Source organism: Pteropus medius, unplaced genomic scaffold (genome assembly GCF_902729225.1).
Source record: "Pteropus medius unplaced genomic scaffold, Ma_sr-lr_union100, whole genome shotgun sequence".
Classification (NCBI taxonomy): domain Eukaryota; kingdom Metazoa; phylum Chordata; class Mammalia; order Chiroptera; family Pteropodidae; genus Pteropus; species Pteropus medius.
In genome coordinates this window covers 30721612-30738906 of record NW_024355205.1, presented here as the reverse complement: position 1 = coordinate 30738906, position 17295 = coordinate 30721612, and the positions used below count along the sequence as shown (strand labels likewise).

The 17295-nt window shown below is 45.2% G+C and overlaps 1 protein-coding gene across 1 annotated transcript in view; it reads left to right on the top strand.

Moving 5' to 3' along the window:
• URB1 (URB1 ribosome biogenesis factor) overlaps positions 1–17295 on the top strand; it is a 59078-nt gene that overhangs the window by 1316 nt on the left and 40467 nt on the right. Inside the window, exons 2-10 of the mRNA XM_039858060.1 lie at positions 1206–1345; positions 2061–2212; positions 3058–3190; positions 7593–7689; positions 8704–8789; positions 10332–10457; positions 11473–11597; positions 14524–14719; positions 15785–15922. Coding sequence (XP_039713994.1) covers positions 1206–1345; positions 2061–2212; positions 3058–3190; positions 7593–7689; positions 8704–8789; positions 10332–10457; positions 11473–11597; positions 14524–14719; positions 15785–15922 — 1193 coding nt within the window. The remainder of the gene's footprint in view (positions 1–1205; positions 1346–2060; positions 2213–3057; positions 3191–7592; positions 7690–8703; positions 8790–10331; positions 10458–11472; positions 11598–14523; positions 14720–15784; positions 15923–17295) is intronic.

Here is a 17295-nt window from a genome sequence, read left to right as displayed (position 1 = left end):
TGGCAGAAGAAAGAGCATGTTTATTTAAAAGATTGCATCCATGTACTTATTCATGGTTTTGTTCAGAGCGCTTCATGATGTTCAGATGCTGCATTTGAACAGGTTTCCATCTGGGTTGGCAGGCTATGGGGAAGGTGAAGTAGTTGGAAAACATGGCAGTAGGTGAAAGTGTGAATCTCCTGTGAGGCTGTGTTGGATTTGTGTTTGAATCCAGTTTCTGTCTTGGATTCTCTCTTTTGATATTTTCTCATAACTTCCTCTGATAGGATTGCCTTACAGTGAAGTGGAATTGATCAACGTTAGGGCAGTTTGTTTTCATCCTGGCATTAGGGAAGATGTTTCCAGCTTTTTTTGTGATGTTGACGTATAGCATATGTAAGTTTAAGGTGGACAATGTGGTGGTTAGATACATGTGTATATTGTGAAATGACCACAATAAGGTTAGTTAATACCACCATTCTAACATAATTACCACTTTTTTTGTGGCGATAACATTTAAGAACTAGTTTCTTAATAACTTTCAGGCATATAATACAGTACAGTTAATTATAGTCACCACACTGTACATTGGAGAACTGATGTACCCTCTGACCAATGTCTCGCCATTTCCCCCACCTCCCAGCCCCTGGCAGCCTCAGTCCACTCTCTGTTTCTATCAGCTGAGCTTTTTAGATACCACATAAGTGAGAACATATAGTATTTGTCTTTCCGTGTCTGACCATTTCACTTAATACCCTCAGGGGTCATACATGTTGCAAAAGGTGAGAATTCTGTCTTTTTTTTAAGGCTGAATATTCCATCGTGTGTATATCTATATATAGATATACCACATAGTCTATATTCATTCTCTTGTTATATCCCCTTAATGTGGGGGTTGCAGAGAAGAGAGCCGATGGGTTAGATTGGCGAAGACCCACGGGAGTGGATCGGTATCAGCATCAGGGAGCATCCCTGGATCAAGAAGGGTTCTGCTCTAAACCAGTGCCTTTGAAAATGGTTGCCCGTGGCTTCACTGGCGATGGAGAAAAGGCAGTATCGTAACTCTTGGTCTCCCTATCTTCACATTGCTATTGTATTTTCCGACTCAGTAGGTGGCAGTCCCAGTCACCTGGGTGTTCCTGCCAGACGTCTCCTTCTGCAGTAGCGGCTGTGATTGTTTCTAGGGAGACTGTCCTTGTTAACATTTGAACTTAACTCTATTTCAGCCTTGGAAGCGTTTGTCTCTGCTGCCAAGGAACTACCACGAGAAGACGTGCACGACATTGTAGAAGGGTACATCAAGATTTCTGTTGAGTGTGCAGAGCTTTTCCAGCTCCTGAGTGGGGAGAAGCGACCTGAAAGTGAGGTATAGTTATTCCTCACTTGGCTCGATGAAGAGAAGAAATAGTTAATGCTACTATTATCGTTGAGCTCGACGAAGAGAAATGTGATATAAATTTCTAAGACATCACCAGCTTTCTACAGAAAACAGTGCTTTGGCCCTGTGTTGTAGGAATATGTTCATTTTTGCATCATGACCTTTGAAAGCATTTTAGCGGAAAGTGCTGACTTCTCATCGGTGAACAATGCCAGAAGGAAGCATCATAGATTCTGAATCTGCATGCACTAGGTTTTGGCATAGTTTGTTTTAACAAAAGGGAAATAGGTAAAAATTGTGTGTCACGCACACATGTAGACACATATTAAGTTGTCTGTTGTTTTCTGGTTCCAACGAGATTCAAAATAGGGGATATTTAGGAACATATTGAAATCTTGGGGTTATTGCTATAAGGCTAAATATTCCCAAAGAGATGAGGCCCAATCATAAAGAGAAATTTTTCTTTTTATTTCATTTTGGATAGTGGTAAGCAAGCAATTCTAGACGATGGGAGCAAGACTAATGTCAGGGCCAGGGGCCTGGGAGGGCAACCCGCTAAGCTGCCACCTTCCTGCCTTTGGCTCATCCTGCAAGTTGAAGGTTTTAAACCTACAGGTGACCGTGGCTAAGACAAGAGGGGCAGATATATAGACGGGGAAAAGAAATGTGATGATTCATAAGCATTTCAATTCTGTCTTTGCAGATGCTATTAATATTTCAAGTTTTTGAGGCCATATTATTGCGGACAGCAAGTGATCTTTCCCATTTTCATGTTGTGGGAACCAATATTGTGAAAAAGCTAGTGAATAACCACATGAAGCTCATCTGTGAGTCCCTGTATGCCTCAGGTTACAAGTAAGTTGCCCTCCTTTACATGGCAGGACTGGCCTTGGACTTGGTCTGGGTTCAGCTCTCCATGAGGGCTTCTGACCTTTCCTCCACTCATAGAGTAGAGCTGAGTGGTTTCTGTCACGGCGGCTCTGCACCTCCTTCCTCTGTTGACGGCCCCACGCTCTTGCTGACTCCTCCCACCATGAGTCCCTCTCACTCCTGCCCTGCTGCTCTCCTTGCTGTCCTGGGAACACTCCAGACATCCTTGACATTGCTTGTTCTTCTGCCCCAGTGGCCTTTCTCCAAAGTCATCACGGGCTCCCTCCCTGTCTGCCTTCTGGGAGACAGAAGTGTCCTCCCAGGGAGGCCTTTTTTGACCATCCTATGTCCACTGTCACTTTGTCACCACTGTCACTTTCCCAGCAGCTGACACAGTGCCCAGTAAGTAGTGGGTGCTCAGTAAACCGCAGATTCTGGGGGGCTGCAGAATAGAAAGGCGGCCATGGGCTCGCTTTTATTGATGCCCACCGCTGAGAAGTCCTCCGTGCCCTGCAAAGGCGGGGTGATGTGTGGCTCTCCCACATACGTGATCATTTACTGGGTGGGGAACTTGCCATCTTCTTTGTAGTTTGCATTGTGTATTCTTAGGGCCTTCTCAGACTTGGCTTTTTTGCTTCATTTGAAGTTTTTGCTGTGATTTTCTTTTTAAAGAGCATGTCTGCATGTGTCCTTCATTCCCTTTTCTGGTTTGGGGATAGCAAACCACAACCAGGTATGCAGGTGGCTTTGTGGTGAGGTGGCTTTGTGGTGAGGCGGCTTTGTGCTTCTGCTGTTCCTGATATGCCTAATTTCCCGTTGTCCCTGTGCAGGATGGCTCGAACCTGCCTGAACCTGATGGCTGCCATGGTGACCCAGGGTCCTGAGGCTGCCAGAGACATCTGCAGCCATTTTGATTTGAATAAAAAGACCTTGTACACCCTGGCGACCAAGAGAGATTCAAAGGTGAGGAGCCCCGAGCATCTTCCATCTCCCATGTGTTTCTTTTCTCTTCAGAGGGTGTAACGGACTGTTTGTCCTCTTCTCCCCGGACTTGGTCTTCACATAGATGCAGTAGGAGGCCTTTATGGGGAGAAACGTGTGCCTCAGCAGCCACTGGAGCTTGGGAGGAAGGATGGCCTCACTACTGGCCAGAGGTGGGGGCCTAGTCACCTGGCAGAGCCTGAATGACAAGGACACCTGAGGCCAGCTTCTCTGGGGGATCAGTGTCACAGTGCCTTCCTGGCCTGTGAGCATCTTCACTGAGTAAATAATCTCCATGTGCCTAAATGGCATGGACCCTGTGGGGTGTCCCAGTTTTCCTGTTCCCATTCTGTCTCCCTTGCAGAAAACCCTTGGACGTCATCAAAGAGGGCATTTATGGCTCTTTAATCTCTTTCTTGTGTCTCCCAATTATAAGCTTTATAATGAGTAGGGGCTGGATTGTGCCAAAGAGAATGAAAGTGTGAATGGTTGTAAAAAAAAAACATGGTTCTCTGGTGGCTCTAGAAATTTCAGTTGGGTTCGGAAAGGTTCTCGGGGAGAAAGCGCAAGTTTGGGGACTCATAAGCTGGAGCGAGGGCATCCTCCCAGCGCGTGTGCCGGCTGCAGGTCTTCTCCGTTTTGGCAGATCAGCTCTCCTTGCTGGTGCTCTGGGCCGTGAATCGCCATGGCTCAGTTCTCCACCCCTATCCTGAGCCCAGAGAACAGACCAGTATCAAACCCTGTCTGCTGAAGTGGAGAACCACGTTAGAAAAACCGACTTCTGCGCCCATATGAGACCTGGTTCCCTAACTCTTCCGGGGAATTAAGAGTTTATGCAGTGCCGGGTCATGCAGACTGAAGGCTAATCATAGTAACACCGGAAACTTTTATGGCTCTGTGAGGCTGGCCCAGTGTGGAGGGCTTTCCTGGAATTGCAAATAAGGTGTTCTCTGAGGAACAGTGTCTCATGGATACTGTGCTTTATTAATGTGTCAAATTCTAATGGCTCTTGACGTTCAAATGCATTTCTAGTAAAAAGAATTTGTGTGTACTTTGCACACTAGGGCAAATATTATGGTTCTTTTGTTCTTCCTGGCAGTTAGCTTGGCAATAATTATCTGTCAGATTCCCTTTCCCTTCTCACCCTATCTCTCTTCACTGCAGCCAGCCCAGCCATCTCAGTAAAATGTGGGCCAGTATCCAAGCCACCCATGGAGACACCTGTGGGAAAGCCCAGCTGGGGCTTCCCTGCCTGATCTTACATCTCTCTGATCTGTAAAATGGGAGATATGGTCGAGACGAAAGTGTTTTTACTTTCTTTTGTTTCTTCTATATCAAGTATCTTAAATACTTTGTATGTTGTAGGAAATGTTTTCTGGACATTAAAAAAAAATTTTTTTTAATATAGGAAATGCCAGGGACATTCAAGAATAGACAGCAGCACAGTGAGTCACCATAGACCTGTCATCCCACTTCAGGCACTGTCACCTCTCGCACCCGTTGGTTTGCTTTGGGGCAAACTATTACAGCAAATCCCACACTTGAATCATATTTCCCCATAAATATTTCAGAGTGGCTCTCTTACAGCAAATGACCTTTTAAAAAACAAAACCACAGTACCGTCATCGCACCTAACGCCACTACTAATTTCTCAGCATCATCTAATGTCCACTTCAGTCTCATTTTCCCCCAGCCCCGTCAAACATGTCTTTACCCTTCGTGGTTCAAAGAAGGATCCAGGCAAGGGCCCCATACTGTGTTTGGTGCATAAGTTTCTTAAATCTCTTATCATCTTTGAATTTTCCCGCCCCTCCCCCACACAGTTTTTTCATGCCATTTAGTTATTGAAGAAGTTGGTAGGTACATATGTATTTTTAACGAGTGTGTTTTTAACATTTTGGAGGGAATTATTAAAGCCTTATAAAGAGAGAGGATTAGGATATTTTCATCCAGCCAAAGAAAGCATTGTTAAAAATCGTGTGCTGAAGAGCAGTTTGACCAAATATGTTTTGGTCTATTTTAGACAGCGTTTTGGAACAAGCCATAGAGTTCGGGACGCTTCCTTCCTGAGGTTCCAGCCCTGTGAAGTCACAGGGTAGGAATGAGGAGAGGCACGTGGCCCTCTTGCTTTTGGTGCAGTTTGCTGGGGAAGCAGGGGGGCACAGACGGAGGTCCGGGGGCAGGGAGGGACTGTCTGGTCAGGTGCGTGAGCGGGAGGCGTGGCGGTGGCTGCTTAGAGTGGCGCAGATGTCATTTCTTGGAGGTTTTTTTGGGAATGAAACGGGGTTGTCTGGGATATATAAGATGAATGCCAGGTAGTGAGAACCAAATTCCATTTTAGTTCAAAGTTCATTGCTGGAGGGACCCACTGGAGGATCTAATCCAACTTTTCTATGTCCACGCAGGATAGAAAGATCTAGAATGGCAGATAACTGGGAGCAGCATTCCAGGGACCTGACTCCCAATACTTCAGTGGGGAAAAAATAAATAACTCAAAACTTGTAGAGCCTTTCCAACTAGCTGGGAAAGGATAAAACCTAAGTTAATTTTACCAGGCAAATTTTAGCATTCCGTCAGCATTCTTTTGAAACACAAGACATACAGAGACCAGGATTGACAAGTGAACTGTGCTTGAATTAGGTGACACGTTTCTTTGAATGAGGAGGCATGCAGAGAGCGTGGTAGCGGTGGTTACTTTGAGCTTTCTGAGGACAGGGACAATACTTTAGTCATCTTTGCATCCTCTCTCAGCCCGAAATTGTGGCATCTTGAATGAAATTGGTGAGTGGAGGCACTGGAGCATCACTGACACTGTAAGGAAACGCAGCTCATTTTAAAGACTTTAGATGTCATTGTACCCAAACTCTGTACTGGAAAGAGGCCCACATATTAGTCCCCAGAGTGGAGAGGAGAGTTTGGTGCTCTCAGTGTATTTGGAATAAGCCAGCGCTGGTCTAATCAGGTCTTGCTGAAATGCTGTGTGGTGTCGATGGAGACAGACTCCCTAAGTACAGTGAGTGTGCAGGGCCTCCACGTGGACGTTGCAGAGCATGGGTCAGATGCAACATGTACCCAGCAAAACAAGACGGAAGTAGTTCCATGCTCATGTAGAAGCCCCGGTGGTGCCAGGTATGGTCCTTGCACCTTAAGAAGAGTGAAACGAAAATGCCATGGGAGCCCTGGGGAGAAGGAGCTTCCCTACAGTGAAACATAAAGTTGGGCGTGAAGCATGTGTTTGTACAGTTATTATTATCCCAGTTCTAGTGCTTGCTTAATAGTTATGTGACCTTGAGCCAGTCTTTTAAAGCCTCAGTTTCCTCATCAATGACATGGGTGCGGTAGGCATCTCTACCCTGGATTGTTACAAGGAATAAGTAAGATAATGACATGCGCATTTGACACAGTGTCTGGCACGTGGTAAGTGCTCAGTAGACACTCCTGATACCATCACCACTGCCCCCACTAGGTGGGGCGGAGCTCTCTGGAGGGCAGACGCCTCGGTCTTTTCAGGCATGCAGGGCAGTGATATTAACTTATTTCTGGGCAGCGAATTAAAGTACCTTTGAATAATTGTGAAGTGGGAAAGTTTCGGTTCCTGCAGCAGAGGATCTAGGCGTTCACGCTGGTTCTGGTACAGCCGATGGGAGACCTGCGTGAGCTCGTGCCCTGGGTTCTTGGGATGTAAAACAGGGATGATGAGACACGGGTTTGTCTTAAAGTTACTGGGAGGGAAAACTAATCAGAGAGCCCTCGTGACGTCCCCTGAAGTGTTGGCTGCTGGTCATGGCCTTCGGGCCATCGTTGAAACTGCCCCCTGTCCTGGGTCATGGCGGATGCCTACAGGACAGTGCAAATTGCAGTCCTGGGAAAGCCACGCGGGGTGTGTAACATGACAGCATCTGGGCTTTAGTGTCTGGTGTAAATTTATAATGTCTAATGAAAACCAGACATCACCTCACTGGCTTCTCATCAAAAGCAGCACCAGTCTTTGTCTCTGGATTTTCAAAAACACAGATGTGATATTTGATTGGTGAGTAAGAGTAGATGATAACTAGAAGGCGGAGAATCTTCTATACCAAAGTGGTCCATAAACTAAAAATGCTTGTGTTAACAGTCAGGGAAGGGGACACAACTATGTTTTAGCCACACTTTTTTATCTAGAAAGAGCTCGGAAGAGAATGTAAAGTAAAACAGAAGAAAGAGCAAGGGAAAGGCCTTGCGTTTCCATAAGGAGGTACCACTGGTTTTAGAGTCGAGCCTTCTGATGGCACGAGCCCAGAAGGCCTTTATGACACTGGGACCGGAGGGGCGTGCGTGGTGCTGTGTTCCTGCTTCCTGGGTGCGTGTGCATGCACATGTGACACGCGGTCTCTTCGTCCCCCAGGGAGTGCATGACGTCCGGCTGGCCTACATCCAGTTTGCTCTCTCCTTTTTGATTGCCGGTGATGACAGCACCATAGTGCAAGTGCTGGAGTTGAAAGGTAGGTGTGCCTCTGTCTCGGAGCAAAGCCTGTTTGTGGTCATTTGGGGAATTCTACCACAAAGCATTTCTTCCAGGTTAAAAAAGAGTATGCAGCCTTTGCCACTGCCGTGTACACGAGAATGAAGGGTGCATGGGTAGGTGGTGAGTGTCGGTCGCTGCGGTGTTGATACCGTGGTCAGTGTGAACAGAGGTGTTCCTGTTCTGCTATCGGGAATTCTGGGTGATGTCCCAGCAATGGGTAAATGCAAACAAAGGGCCTTTATGGCTCCAGAACATACACAGGTTCTTATCCCTGGCTACCTGGCTTTCCTTAGTCATTGTGTTAGAAGAAAAAAAATAAAGTGTAATTACTGTGGTGGCTTTGCCTAGTGTTACCAGAATATCAGTAATAGTACTTCAAGGAATTCCGGCTGGACCACCTTCTGGTGGCTGTCTCCCAGCAGCAAAGCTGGGCGTAGTTTATTAGGGCCACATGCGTGTTATTGGGAGACTCAGTAAGACAGTAAGTGACAGCACCTTGACTGGCACTTAGCACATGGCAGTTGTTCAGTGTATTAGTAGTGATACATTATGAAGCTGTGGTGGCTGATTACCTGGGGATCTAAAAGTATGAAAAGAAAGCAAACAAACAAATCACCCCAGATTCTACTGCCAATCAATAAAATGACCATCCGTAAACTATGTCTGTGAGCAAGTCTAAACAAAGACATTTTGGAAAACTGTAATCATAACATATATTCTGTTTCAAATAGTCGATATTAAATTAATTTTACTTAAGTTAATGTGAGAAATGGAAAATAAAACAACTAAAGAACTACTGAACCTCTTTAATAGATGTCACAGTTTTACAAAAGTGGTTGTTCCTACTGTGCACTTGTGTAATTAAAAAAGACAAAACCTTAAAAAAATAAATGGCGTTGTTTGCTGTGCCATTTAATTAGTGACGTTCTCTCATTTCTTCTCACATTGAAAATACTCTTGAGTTTAATGCTTTGAAACATTTACTTTTCAGAATTTATTCCTTGCATTTTTAGCTCAGGCATAAAGGAAGATAGGATTTCTACCGTCAATATTTTGTTATCCACACTGAAGACAAAGGTACGTGTTTGGTAATCAGCATTTCTGTTGCTCGTTTTCTCCGGAGTTCTTAACCAGCTGTTATTTAAAACATCTTAGGTTACATAGGTTGTTACGTAGGGTGCATGGAAAACTGTTTCTTAAGCAGAGACTTGGTGGTGGTGATGAACAGTCCTGAAGATTAGAGTAGCTGAAGCAGCCGCGTGGTTTGAGGCAGGCCTGCTGTTTTATCACAGTGGGAGGAATGCTGCTGGTCGCCTTCCTCAGCCAGCCATTGGAATACTTGTGAGCCCTAAGTGACTACTATTCTTCATTTACACACCTAACAAATGTTATTTCGTGTCATCTAGCATATTCTGTCTTTTTCAGTCATCTTATAGAAATTTTAAAACTTGCCTAAAGGCTCATTGTCTTTAATAGAGAAGCACTTTAAACGATCAATTAGAAAAACTCTGACTCTTCCAACATAAGAAGTTGTCAAAAGGCTGTGAACTGGCAGTCCACATAAAAATGGCTAATTAGCATAGTACTTAAAATAGTAGTTCTCAACTAGGGGTGATTTTGTCCCTTGTGGGACATTTGGCAATGTCTGGAGACATTTTTGGTTGTCAGAACTGGGGATGTGCAGCTGGCATTCAGTGGATAGAGACCAGGAATGCTGCTCAGCATCCCACAGAGCTCACTCAGTCCCCCACCACAGTCGTCAGGCCCAGAATGTCAGTAGTGCTGAGGCGAGAAACCCTGATTTAGAGTAACGCAGGTGATGAGATACAGGGTTTTTGCCTACTGAGCCAGCACTGACTTTTTAAAACAATGATATTTAGTGCTATCAAAGACAGAGTCAAGGCCTTCCCTGGAGGAAACGTTACAACCCTCTGGAAGACAGCAGACCTGGCAGTGTGTGTCAGAGGTCTCGGAAATGTTTGTGTTCTTGGAGGTGGGAGTCGTGGGACGTTGCCTCAGAATCACCTAGAAAACTTATATTTTAGTACATAAACCACAGAGTTTCGGGGATAGGTTTGGGTGGGGTTGAGAACCTGTGCCACAATCCCAAGTCGTAGTCAGGGCTACAGTGAGGACTTTACATAAGGATGCTAATTGCAGCCAGAGTTTACAAACAACCTAATTGTACACACACGGGGAATGGTTAAATTAAGCTATGATCATTCATAGGAGAGAATGATAGCCCCCCAAATAATGTTCTCAAGAAATTTTTAATGATGTGGGAAAAGCTCCTGTTACATAAGTACAAGCAAGCACAAAACTATATATAAATAATCTCAAATATGCAAAAGTACCCAACCAGTACATACACTTACTTGTGTATTGTGTGTGTGTGCGTGGGGGGGAGGGGGACAAGGAATATCGCGAGATGCTAACTGTAGGTGTCCTAGGATAGTAGGAATATTAGTGAATTTGGTTTTTCTCTTCATAGTTTTATTTATTTATTTATTTAGGTCAAATATTTTGCCATAAATCTACATGAGTTTTAGAATGACGAAAAACAATAAACACCATTTTCAAAATTGAATTCCTTGAAATTTGTTTGTTTTATTGTTTCAGGTAGTTCACAATAAAAATATCACAAAAACCCAGAAGGTGCGTTTCTTTACCGGGCAGCTACTGAACCATATAGCATCTCTCTACAACTGGAAGGGGATTGTTGACGTGGAGCTGGACAGTGCCAAGGTACAGTCGCGCCTGCGTGTCCTGTGGCCGCACCTGCAGTGTGTGACCCTCACAGCCGGGAGACTAGAGTCTAAACACACGCCTGCCTTTAAACTTCCTCCATTTGATCTGTTTCTTTTGACCTATGGTTACGTTAATTTTCCACTTAGATTCAATATGATTTAAAACATGTTGTTTTTACCTTTTTTCCTTTTAGTCTCTGAGGTTTCGTGTTATTACACTTTTTTTTTTTTTTTTATGAGAACACTGTTCCCTTTAGCCAAGTGGCATCTTAATTTTCCCTGCAGCGCTGGCCCAGTGGGATTGCAGGGCTGCTCCGGGCTCTCTCTTCCGCCTCTCATTTACCTCTTTTTCTTTCTTCCATTTTTTTTCAAATCTAGATTTTGGAGTTTCCAGGCTTGTTGCTTTTAATTCAGGGTCCTAAGCATTAGGAAACCCAGTTCCCTCAGCTACTGACAAGTATCATTAATTTTGTAGTTGTTACTAAAGTGCTCAATTAGAGAAGTTGGCTCACATTCACCCAAGGCCAGTGTACCTTTTAATTCTCCTCATTTTGAAATTCCTCGGGGTGTTTCTGAACATGGACTTGGCCAGAGTAGCGAACGCTCAGACTTCCTGGTAACTTTATAATAATTACCTCTCAAGAGCCCACTCTTTCACTTCCTTTTATCTTTGTGACTTGCCTATGCCCTCTTGTTTTGAACATGTTTCGTAGTCTATTACGAGGAAGCCTCAGGGCCTTAATAAAAACACTCCCAAATGTGGAATTTTATTGAAAAGGGCCAGCGAAATTAAGTCATTCTTAAGCTTGTTTAAAAATGCAAATTTAAACTTGCCACTCTTAAGAGTATTTTTTAATCTTGATTGGTGTTTCTGTTTGTTTTTTTGAAATGATACCAATTGTTTAAAATGTTTTCTAAGTTGTCATCAGGCGCGTGATATTGTTTTTACTCTATAGCTGTTACTAGGGTTTATGAGCTTGGGATTTTTGTCTAATTTTTTAAAACCCTCATAGGCTTCTTCTGGAGACGCAGGGAAAGCCATGGTGAGGGAGCTTGTTCATAACTTCCTGATGGATCTCTGCTGTTCGCTCAAGCACGGGATTAATTTTTATGATGCATCTTTGGGTACCTTTGGCAGGTAACGTAACGCTCTTGTGATTCCTGGGTGTGTGTTTCTAAGAGGTCACCACAAACATGACTGTCCATTGGAAATCTGTTAAACGAGGGAACTGTAGTAGGTTAGAACTGGAAATGTAGACATTATCTACTCGTTGTAGGGATGAGCAGTTGGAGACCCAGGGAGCTTCTAGTCATTATGTGTCTTCAGGGAAAAGGTCTCAGGGTGATAATCGACTTAGAGATGTGACATCTGTCATCCAGGAAGGTGCTGTGTATGTTTACTCAGAGGCTGGATCTGAGACTAAGTCTGCATCTGCCTTCCCACAGAGGGCAGGCCCTGAAATGGGCCTCCCCACAGTCCTGAGGTGGTGCCACTGTTACTCCAGTTTTGCAGATGAGGGACATGGGCACAGAGAGGCCAGGTCACACCCGGTGTGAGTGGCAGAGCTCAGATTTGATCCCAGGAAATCTGGTTCCAAGCCCAACCTCATAACAACTGACAGGCCCCCCCCTCTTCAAAAACAGCTACTAACCAGGTAGGGTTTCAAATTTTGTTAATACAATAATATTTCACATATAGTCCAAAGCTAGTGGTTTAGATTGTATTCTTATGTACTCTATAGTCATATAACTATAATACATATCTGTTATTGTTTTTTAATGACCAAAGTGGCATACTGTTAGATACATTGTTTGCCAACTTGCTTTTTTCTATTTAACAGTAAAAATATTGGACATATTTTTGGTCTTGTGAATGACTTATTTTTTACCCCCTTGGCATTTTATTATAAAGATATAGATGGTTTGATTTCGTTTTAACCAGTCAGGAAACTAGCTGATTCCTTCATAATGAGATAACACAGTAGGAATTTTTCTCCCTGCTTGTGACTTTGGACTTGTTTTGATTCTGAGATTATTATGATTTAACTTGCTACGTCATTTCTACAACCCCCTTCCCTCCCTCGAGGTGAAGGGGGCACGTGCATGGCCTTTGCAGGCCTGGCTACGTCATCATTTAGAATAAGCTCCTTTTCCTGCTAAAATGTAATAGCAGACTTTTATAATGTCATATAATATAATACCACACTTAAATCACACACATTTTTTTCTCCTTAAGTAGATCCGTAAAATAGATGATCATTAAATGAGCATATTGAAGGAACTTATGGGTGTGGGTCTATTTAAATAAACTCTGGTTTACATAAATTTTTGAAGCCACGAGCAAAAGACAAATGTTTGTGCTTTGGACGGAGGAAGGAAGTTTTGTTTGTGAGGACGTTCATGGAAAGCTTAGAGAAATTAAAAAAAATTTTTTTTCATTATTTATTTTTTTAATTGAAAAAATGATTTTATTTTCTTAAGCCTAGAGAAACCTGACATGCGTCATTCCCTGATAGTCAGAAGGCTCACTCCCAGATTTCATTCAGGTCTGCTTTCCACTGCCACCATCCTTCTGCCCGGCTCTTGCTTCTGACTGTGACTTATCACCACCTCGCATGTTTATTTACTTGCTTGTTTATTACCTGATAGGTGAGAATCAGGACACAGGCTGTTCTGTAGTACCTGGCACACAGTAGGTATTCGATGAAAGTAAGGCCTTATAGGCAAGGGTTGGTGAACTTTTTCTCTGAAGGGCCAGGTAGTAAGTATTTGGGCCTTGGTGGGCCACACAGTCTCTGTTGTGACCCCCTCAGTTGTGCCCTTGTAGTACCTTAGCAGCCGCGGACATAAACCAATGTGGGTGACTGTTCCAATAAAGCTTTATTTATAGAGACACCTGGAGTGGAGATTAAGAGAACAGATTCTGAAGTCAGCTCTGAAAACTTGAGCAGGTTACTAATTTAACTTTTGGAAAAGTTTTATTACGTGTAAAGCTGTCACAGAGCATCACAGTTTGAGTGTATGAGGGGATACAAAACAGCGAGGGTCCTAGAAGCCAGCAACATGACCTGCAAATGAGGCGAATTCTCATATTTTTCTGGATTTTATGACTTCACAGTGTCAAGCAGATATGAAAAGGCCTCTTTTCTTAAAAGGCATCCAGGGAGGAGAACCCAGAGTCTTGTGGTTTGGGGAGTGGATCCTGGGCTAGTCGCTTCCTTTCTGCAAGTTTTAATGTCCATGGGTTTTCTTGCCTTTAAATACACAACACACACACACACACACACACACACACACACACACACACACACACACACACGTTCTTATACTTCTGAAAACTGCTCACATTGGGACAAGTTTTGAATATTTTTATACAGATAGTTTTTCCTCCTATAAGCTTCTTTCAGCTGCTAAATGAAGACATAAGAATTTGAAATAAACTAGAAACAGAGGAAGAAGACCTGTGGAAAGACTTTGAGAAGTAATTTTATGGCACTAGGGACTGTGCGGGAATTCTTGAACATTTCATGTAAAAAAAAAAAGTCATCTTTTCAAAAGAAAGGTGGATTCTCTGTATATTTATGCACATGTATTTATTTACATACATACTTTTTCATGTGTGGTTGGAGGAAAAAGGTCAGTAAAGTCTCAAAATGAAATTTTGGGAGTGGATTCCTACCTGCTAATTTGGCCCTTTCATTACACTGGCCTGACTCTGGGCCAGCCGGTGAGTGACTGGGTGGCTGGAGAGGGTGGGTCTCTTCCTCTTCTTTACAAGTCAAGTGGAACTCAAGCCGGAGAAGGGGGTTAGGGAACCAGACAAAGAAGAGACTTTTTAAACCACTCAGAAGTAGAGGAGTGAAATTCAAGCCCTTTGATGGCGAGCTGGAACCCCACAGGCCATGAAAACATCCTACTTTATGCCACCAAGGAAATTTACCAGAAATGAAATTTGCCCATCACCTGTGTTTACAGCCGTGTTTACTGGGGGTGGTTCTGCTGTTCTGAGCTCTCTGTGTGATGTGACAGTTCCCTCTGACTGCTCTTCTCTCTTTCTCCGACAGAGGAGGAAACCTGACACTCCTGCACTTCCTGTTGGGTTTGAAAACTGCAGCAGATGACGAGCTGGTGGCCGAACTTGTGGTGAACATCCTCAAAGTGTGCCCGGACTTACTGAACAAGTATTTCAAGGAAGTGACGTTTTCCTTTCTCCCAAGAGTGAAGGCCACATGGTCAAATAATATCAAGCTGCTAAACAAGGTGAAAAGCCATGAGTCTCTCAAAGTCTGAGATGGGGGTTGGGGGGAGGGAGCATGAGGGTTGGCGGATGGCGGGCAGGGGACAGGCAGACTGTACAGTGTGAAGAACGTCTTTGAGCCATTCTTCAGGGGCTATTTTAGATCAGCTGTCCCGAACGTTTTTGGCACCAGGGACTGGTGCTCCTACGAGAATGTAATGCCCGATGACCTGAGATGGAGCCGAGGTAGTGGCTGCAAATACAGGAGAAGCTTCGCTCACTCGCAGCTGCTCACCTGCTGTGTGGCCCCCGGTGCCTACCGCTGAAATACCTGGGATTGTGTTCTTGTGCCTCGACCTGGGCATGGCGTTATCTGTGAAACAAGCTTTTATTCTCATTCTCTTCATTTTCCTTGGGTGCTTACGTGTGCCGTCCCCACGTGTATCTTGGGCTGAGAAGGAGGCACTCTGCCCCTTGTTTTGGTGAAGGAGGCTCTGTGGCCAACACCCCTTTTGGGTGCTGCCCTGGTGCTGGTCCCCCCACCCACCCTGGGAAGGGGGTCGGGGCAGCGCGTGGCCTTTGCAGGCCCGGGTATCAGCTCTTGCTTCCCTGCTCTCTAGCTGTGTCTCTAGGGATATTACTTAACCTCACTGAAGTTTAATTTTGTCATCTGTAAACACTTTTTTATTTTAATATAAAATATCCCTACACCAAAGGGTTGTCATGAGGCGCTTAAAAGATGACGCGTTTGCCAGGTGCCTCTAAGCGCTGTACCTGAGTGAGGTGACGGTTAGTTCTAGCAGTGACATTTGCCATCAGAGGTTTTAAGAGAGGCTCCCAGACTGTAGGCCGAGCTCTGCTTTGAAGGTCGTTGCCCTGGTAACGACCAGTCTTGTGACCTGACTTGTCTCTAATAACTGGATTTGGGGGTTAACCTTCTGGACCCCGATCCTTGTGGTGAGCCTGCGACTTGTCTCAGGTTTGTCGTTCCCTTGGAGTGGCCTCACTGTTGGGTGCCTGCCTGTAGCCTCAGGTTTGGAATTTACCCTCCGGCCCCAGCTCATTCTCTTTTTTCCTCCTCCTCATAGATCTACGAGGCCCAGCCGGACATTTCCCGGGCGTTTCAGACCCGAGAGTTCATCCCTCTGCCTCGGCTCCTGGCGATGGTGATGGTGACCACCGCGCCATTGGTGTGCAACAAGACCATGTTCACCCAAGCGTTGAACGTAAGTAAGCGGTTACCCGCTTCTAGAAGCTTTTCTGCTCACCCTGCCGGCGGTGCTAGGGGTTGTTCTGAGAACATGGTCCGACTGTATTGGATTACAATTTGCCCATGAGCCTGCAGGGTTTTCCGCATGTCCTGGTGCCAGGTGCATTCTTGCCAGGGGGCCGGGTGACTGCACTGCTCCAACTCGGCTCCCTGGGCCTGTATAAGGGTGGTGGTGTCGGGGTCACGGGAGGGGAAGCATGTTCAGTTACAGTCATCTATTAAAGTCTCAGTAGTTTAAGGTTTCTGGACAGGGTGGGACTGAAATTTGACTGGAAAGTCTCCCTTTTATAGTTTAAGTGTTACAATTTCTGGGAAAGATCTACTTTGAAGACCAGCTGTTTCAGGCATTTTTGGAGGGTATGTTCCTGGAAAAAAAAATAATCATTAAATTATAAAAGGTCCCTAAGTCCCATCAGAGGCCATGTTCTGAGGGACGCATACATCTTTCACCATAGCATCGTGACCTTAAGAGAACAGCTGTGAATTGTTGGCACGTGTGGGTCCTGGGCTCTGTCAGCCCCGCCTAAACCCAGGTTTCTTCAAAACCTACCTGGGGGAGGCCAGGTATTCGGAGGGGTGCAGGGCCTGGGGTTTCTGGAGCAGGTGGAGTCCCCATCCTTCTGGACAGGCTGGGTTCTGTGAACACAGCAGGACCAGGGTCTACAGTGGTGGGTCGCACAGGCCTGCGTGTAGTGGCCCCACTGGTGATAGGGCAGTTACTGTAAAGTGGCAGAGACTGCTTAGATAAAGCGTCTTTTGATACCCATCCAGGGCCTGTGCTCAGAGTGGGCAGTGGGGCTAGGAGTGGAGAGAAGGAGGCTGTCGGGGACCACGCAGAAAAGTCTTTTGTTCTGGTTGCCAAATCATAATAACCAAAATTAGGACCCAGCTAGCTTACCCATTTGTTTTGTGGGAGACACAAACTATTCTATCTCAGGGGGCTTGCAAGAAAGCAGAATGGAAAGGAACACGTCAGATCCCACTTGGGTCTGGGTGGAAGATGGTTCCATCTCGCCGGCTGCTCTTCTGCTCCCCTTCACGCTGACTCCAGGCAGCCTGGGGTATAAAAAGCTGTGCTCCCTCCCCAGGGTGTGTTCCATCTCTGGACCGAGTGGCTGCAGGCAAGATAGAGGACATGGCTTTCTCTGCTGCCGGTTCTGCCGTCCTGTGCAGGAACAGGGCCCGGGCCCGGGCCCGCGAGGGAGAAGCCACAGCCCTGCCTTCTCTTCACTGGGCCCTCTCCGAGCCGTGACCTTGTCAATATGAGACCAGTGACATGGGACTATCTGGGGACTGCGGTTATGAGGGTGTAGGGTTTGGGTTTGTCTT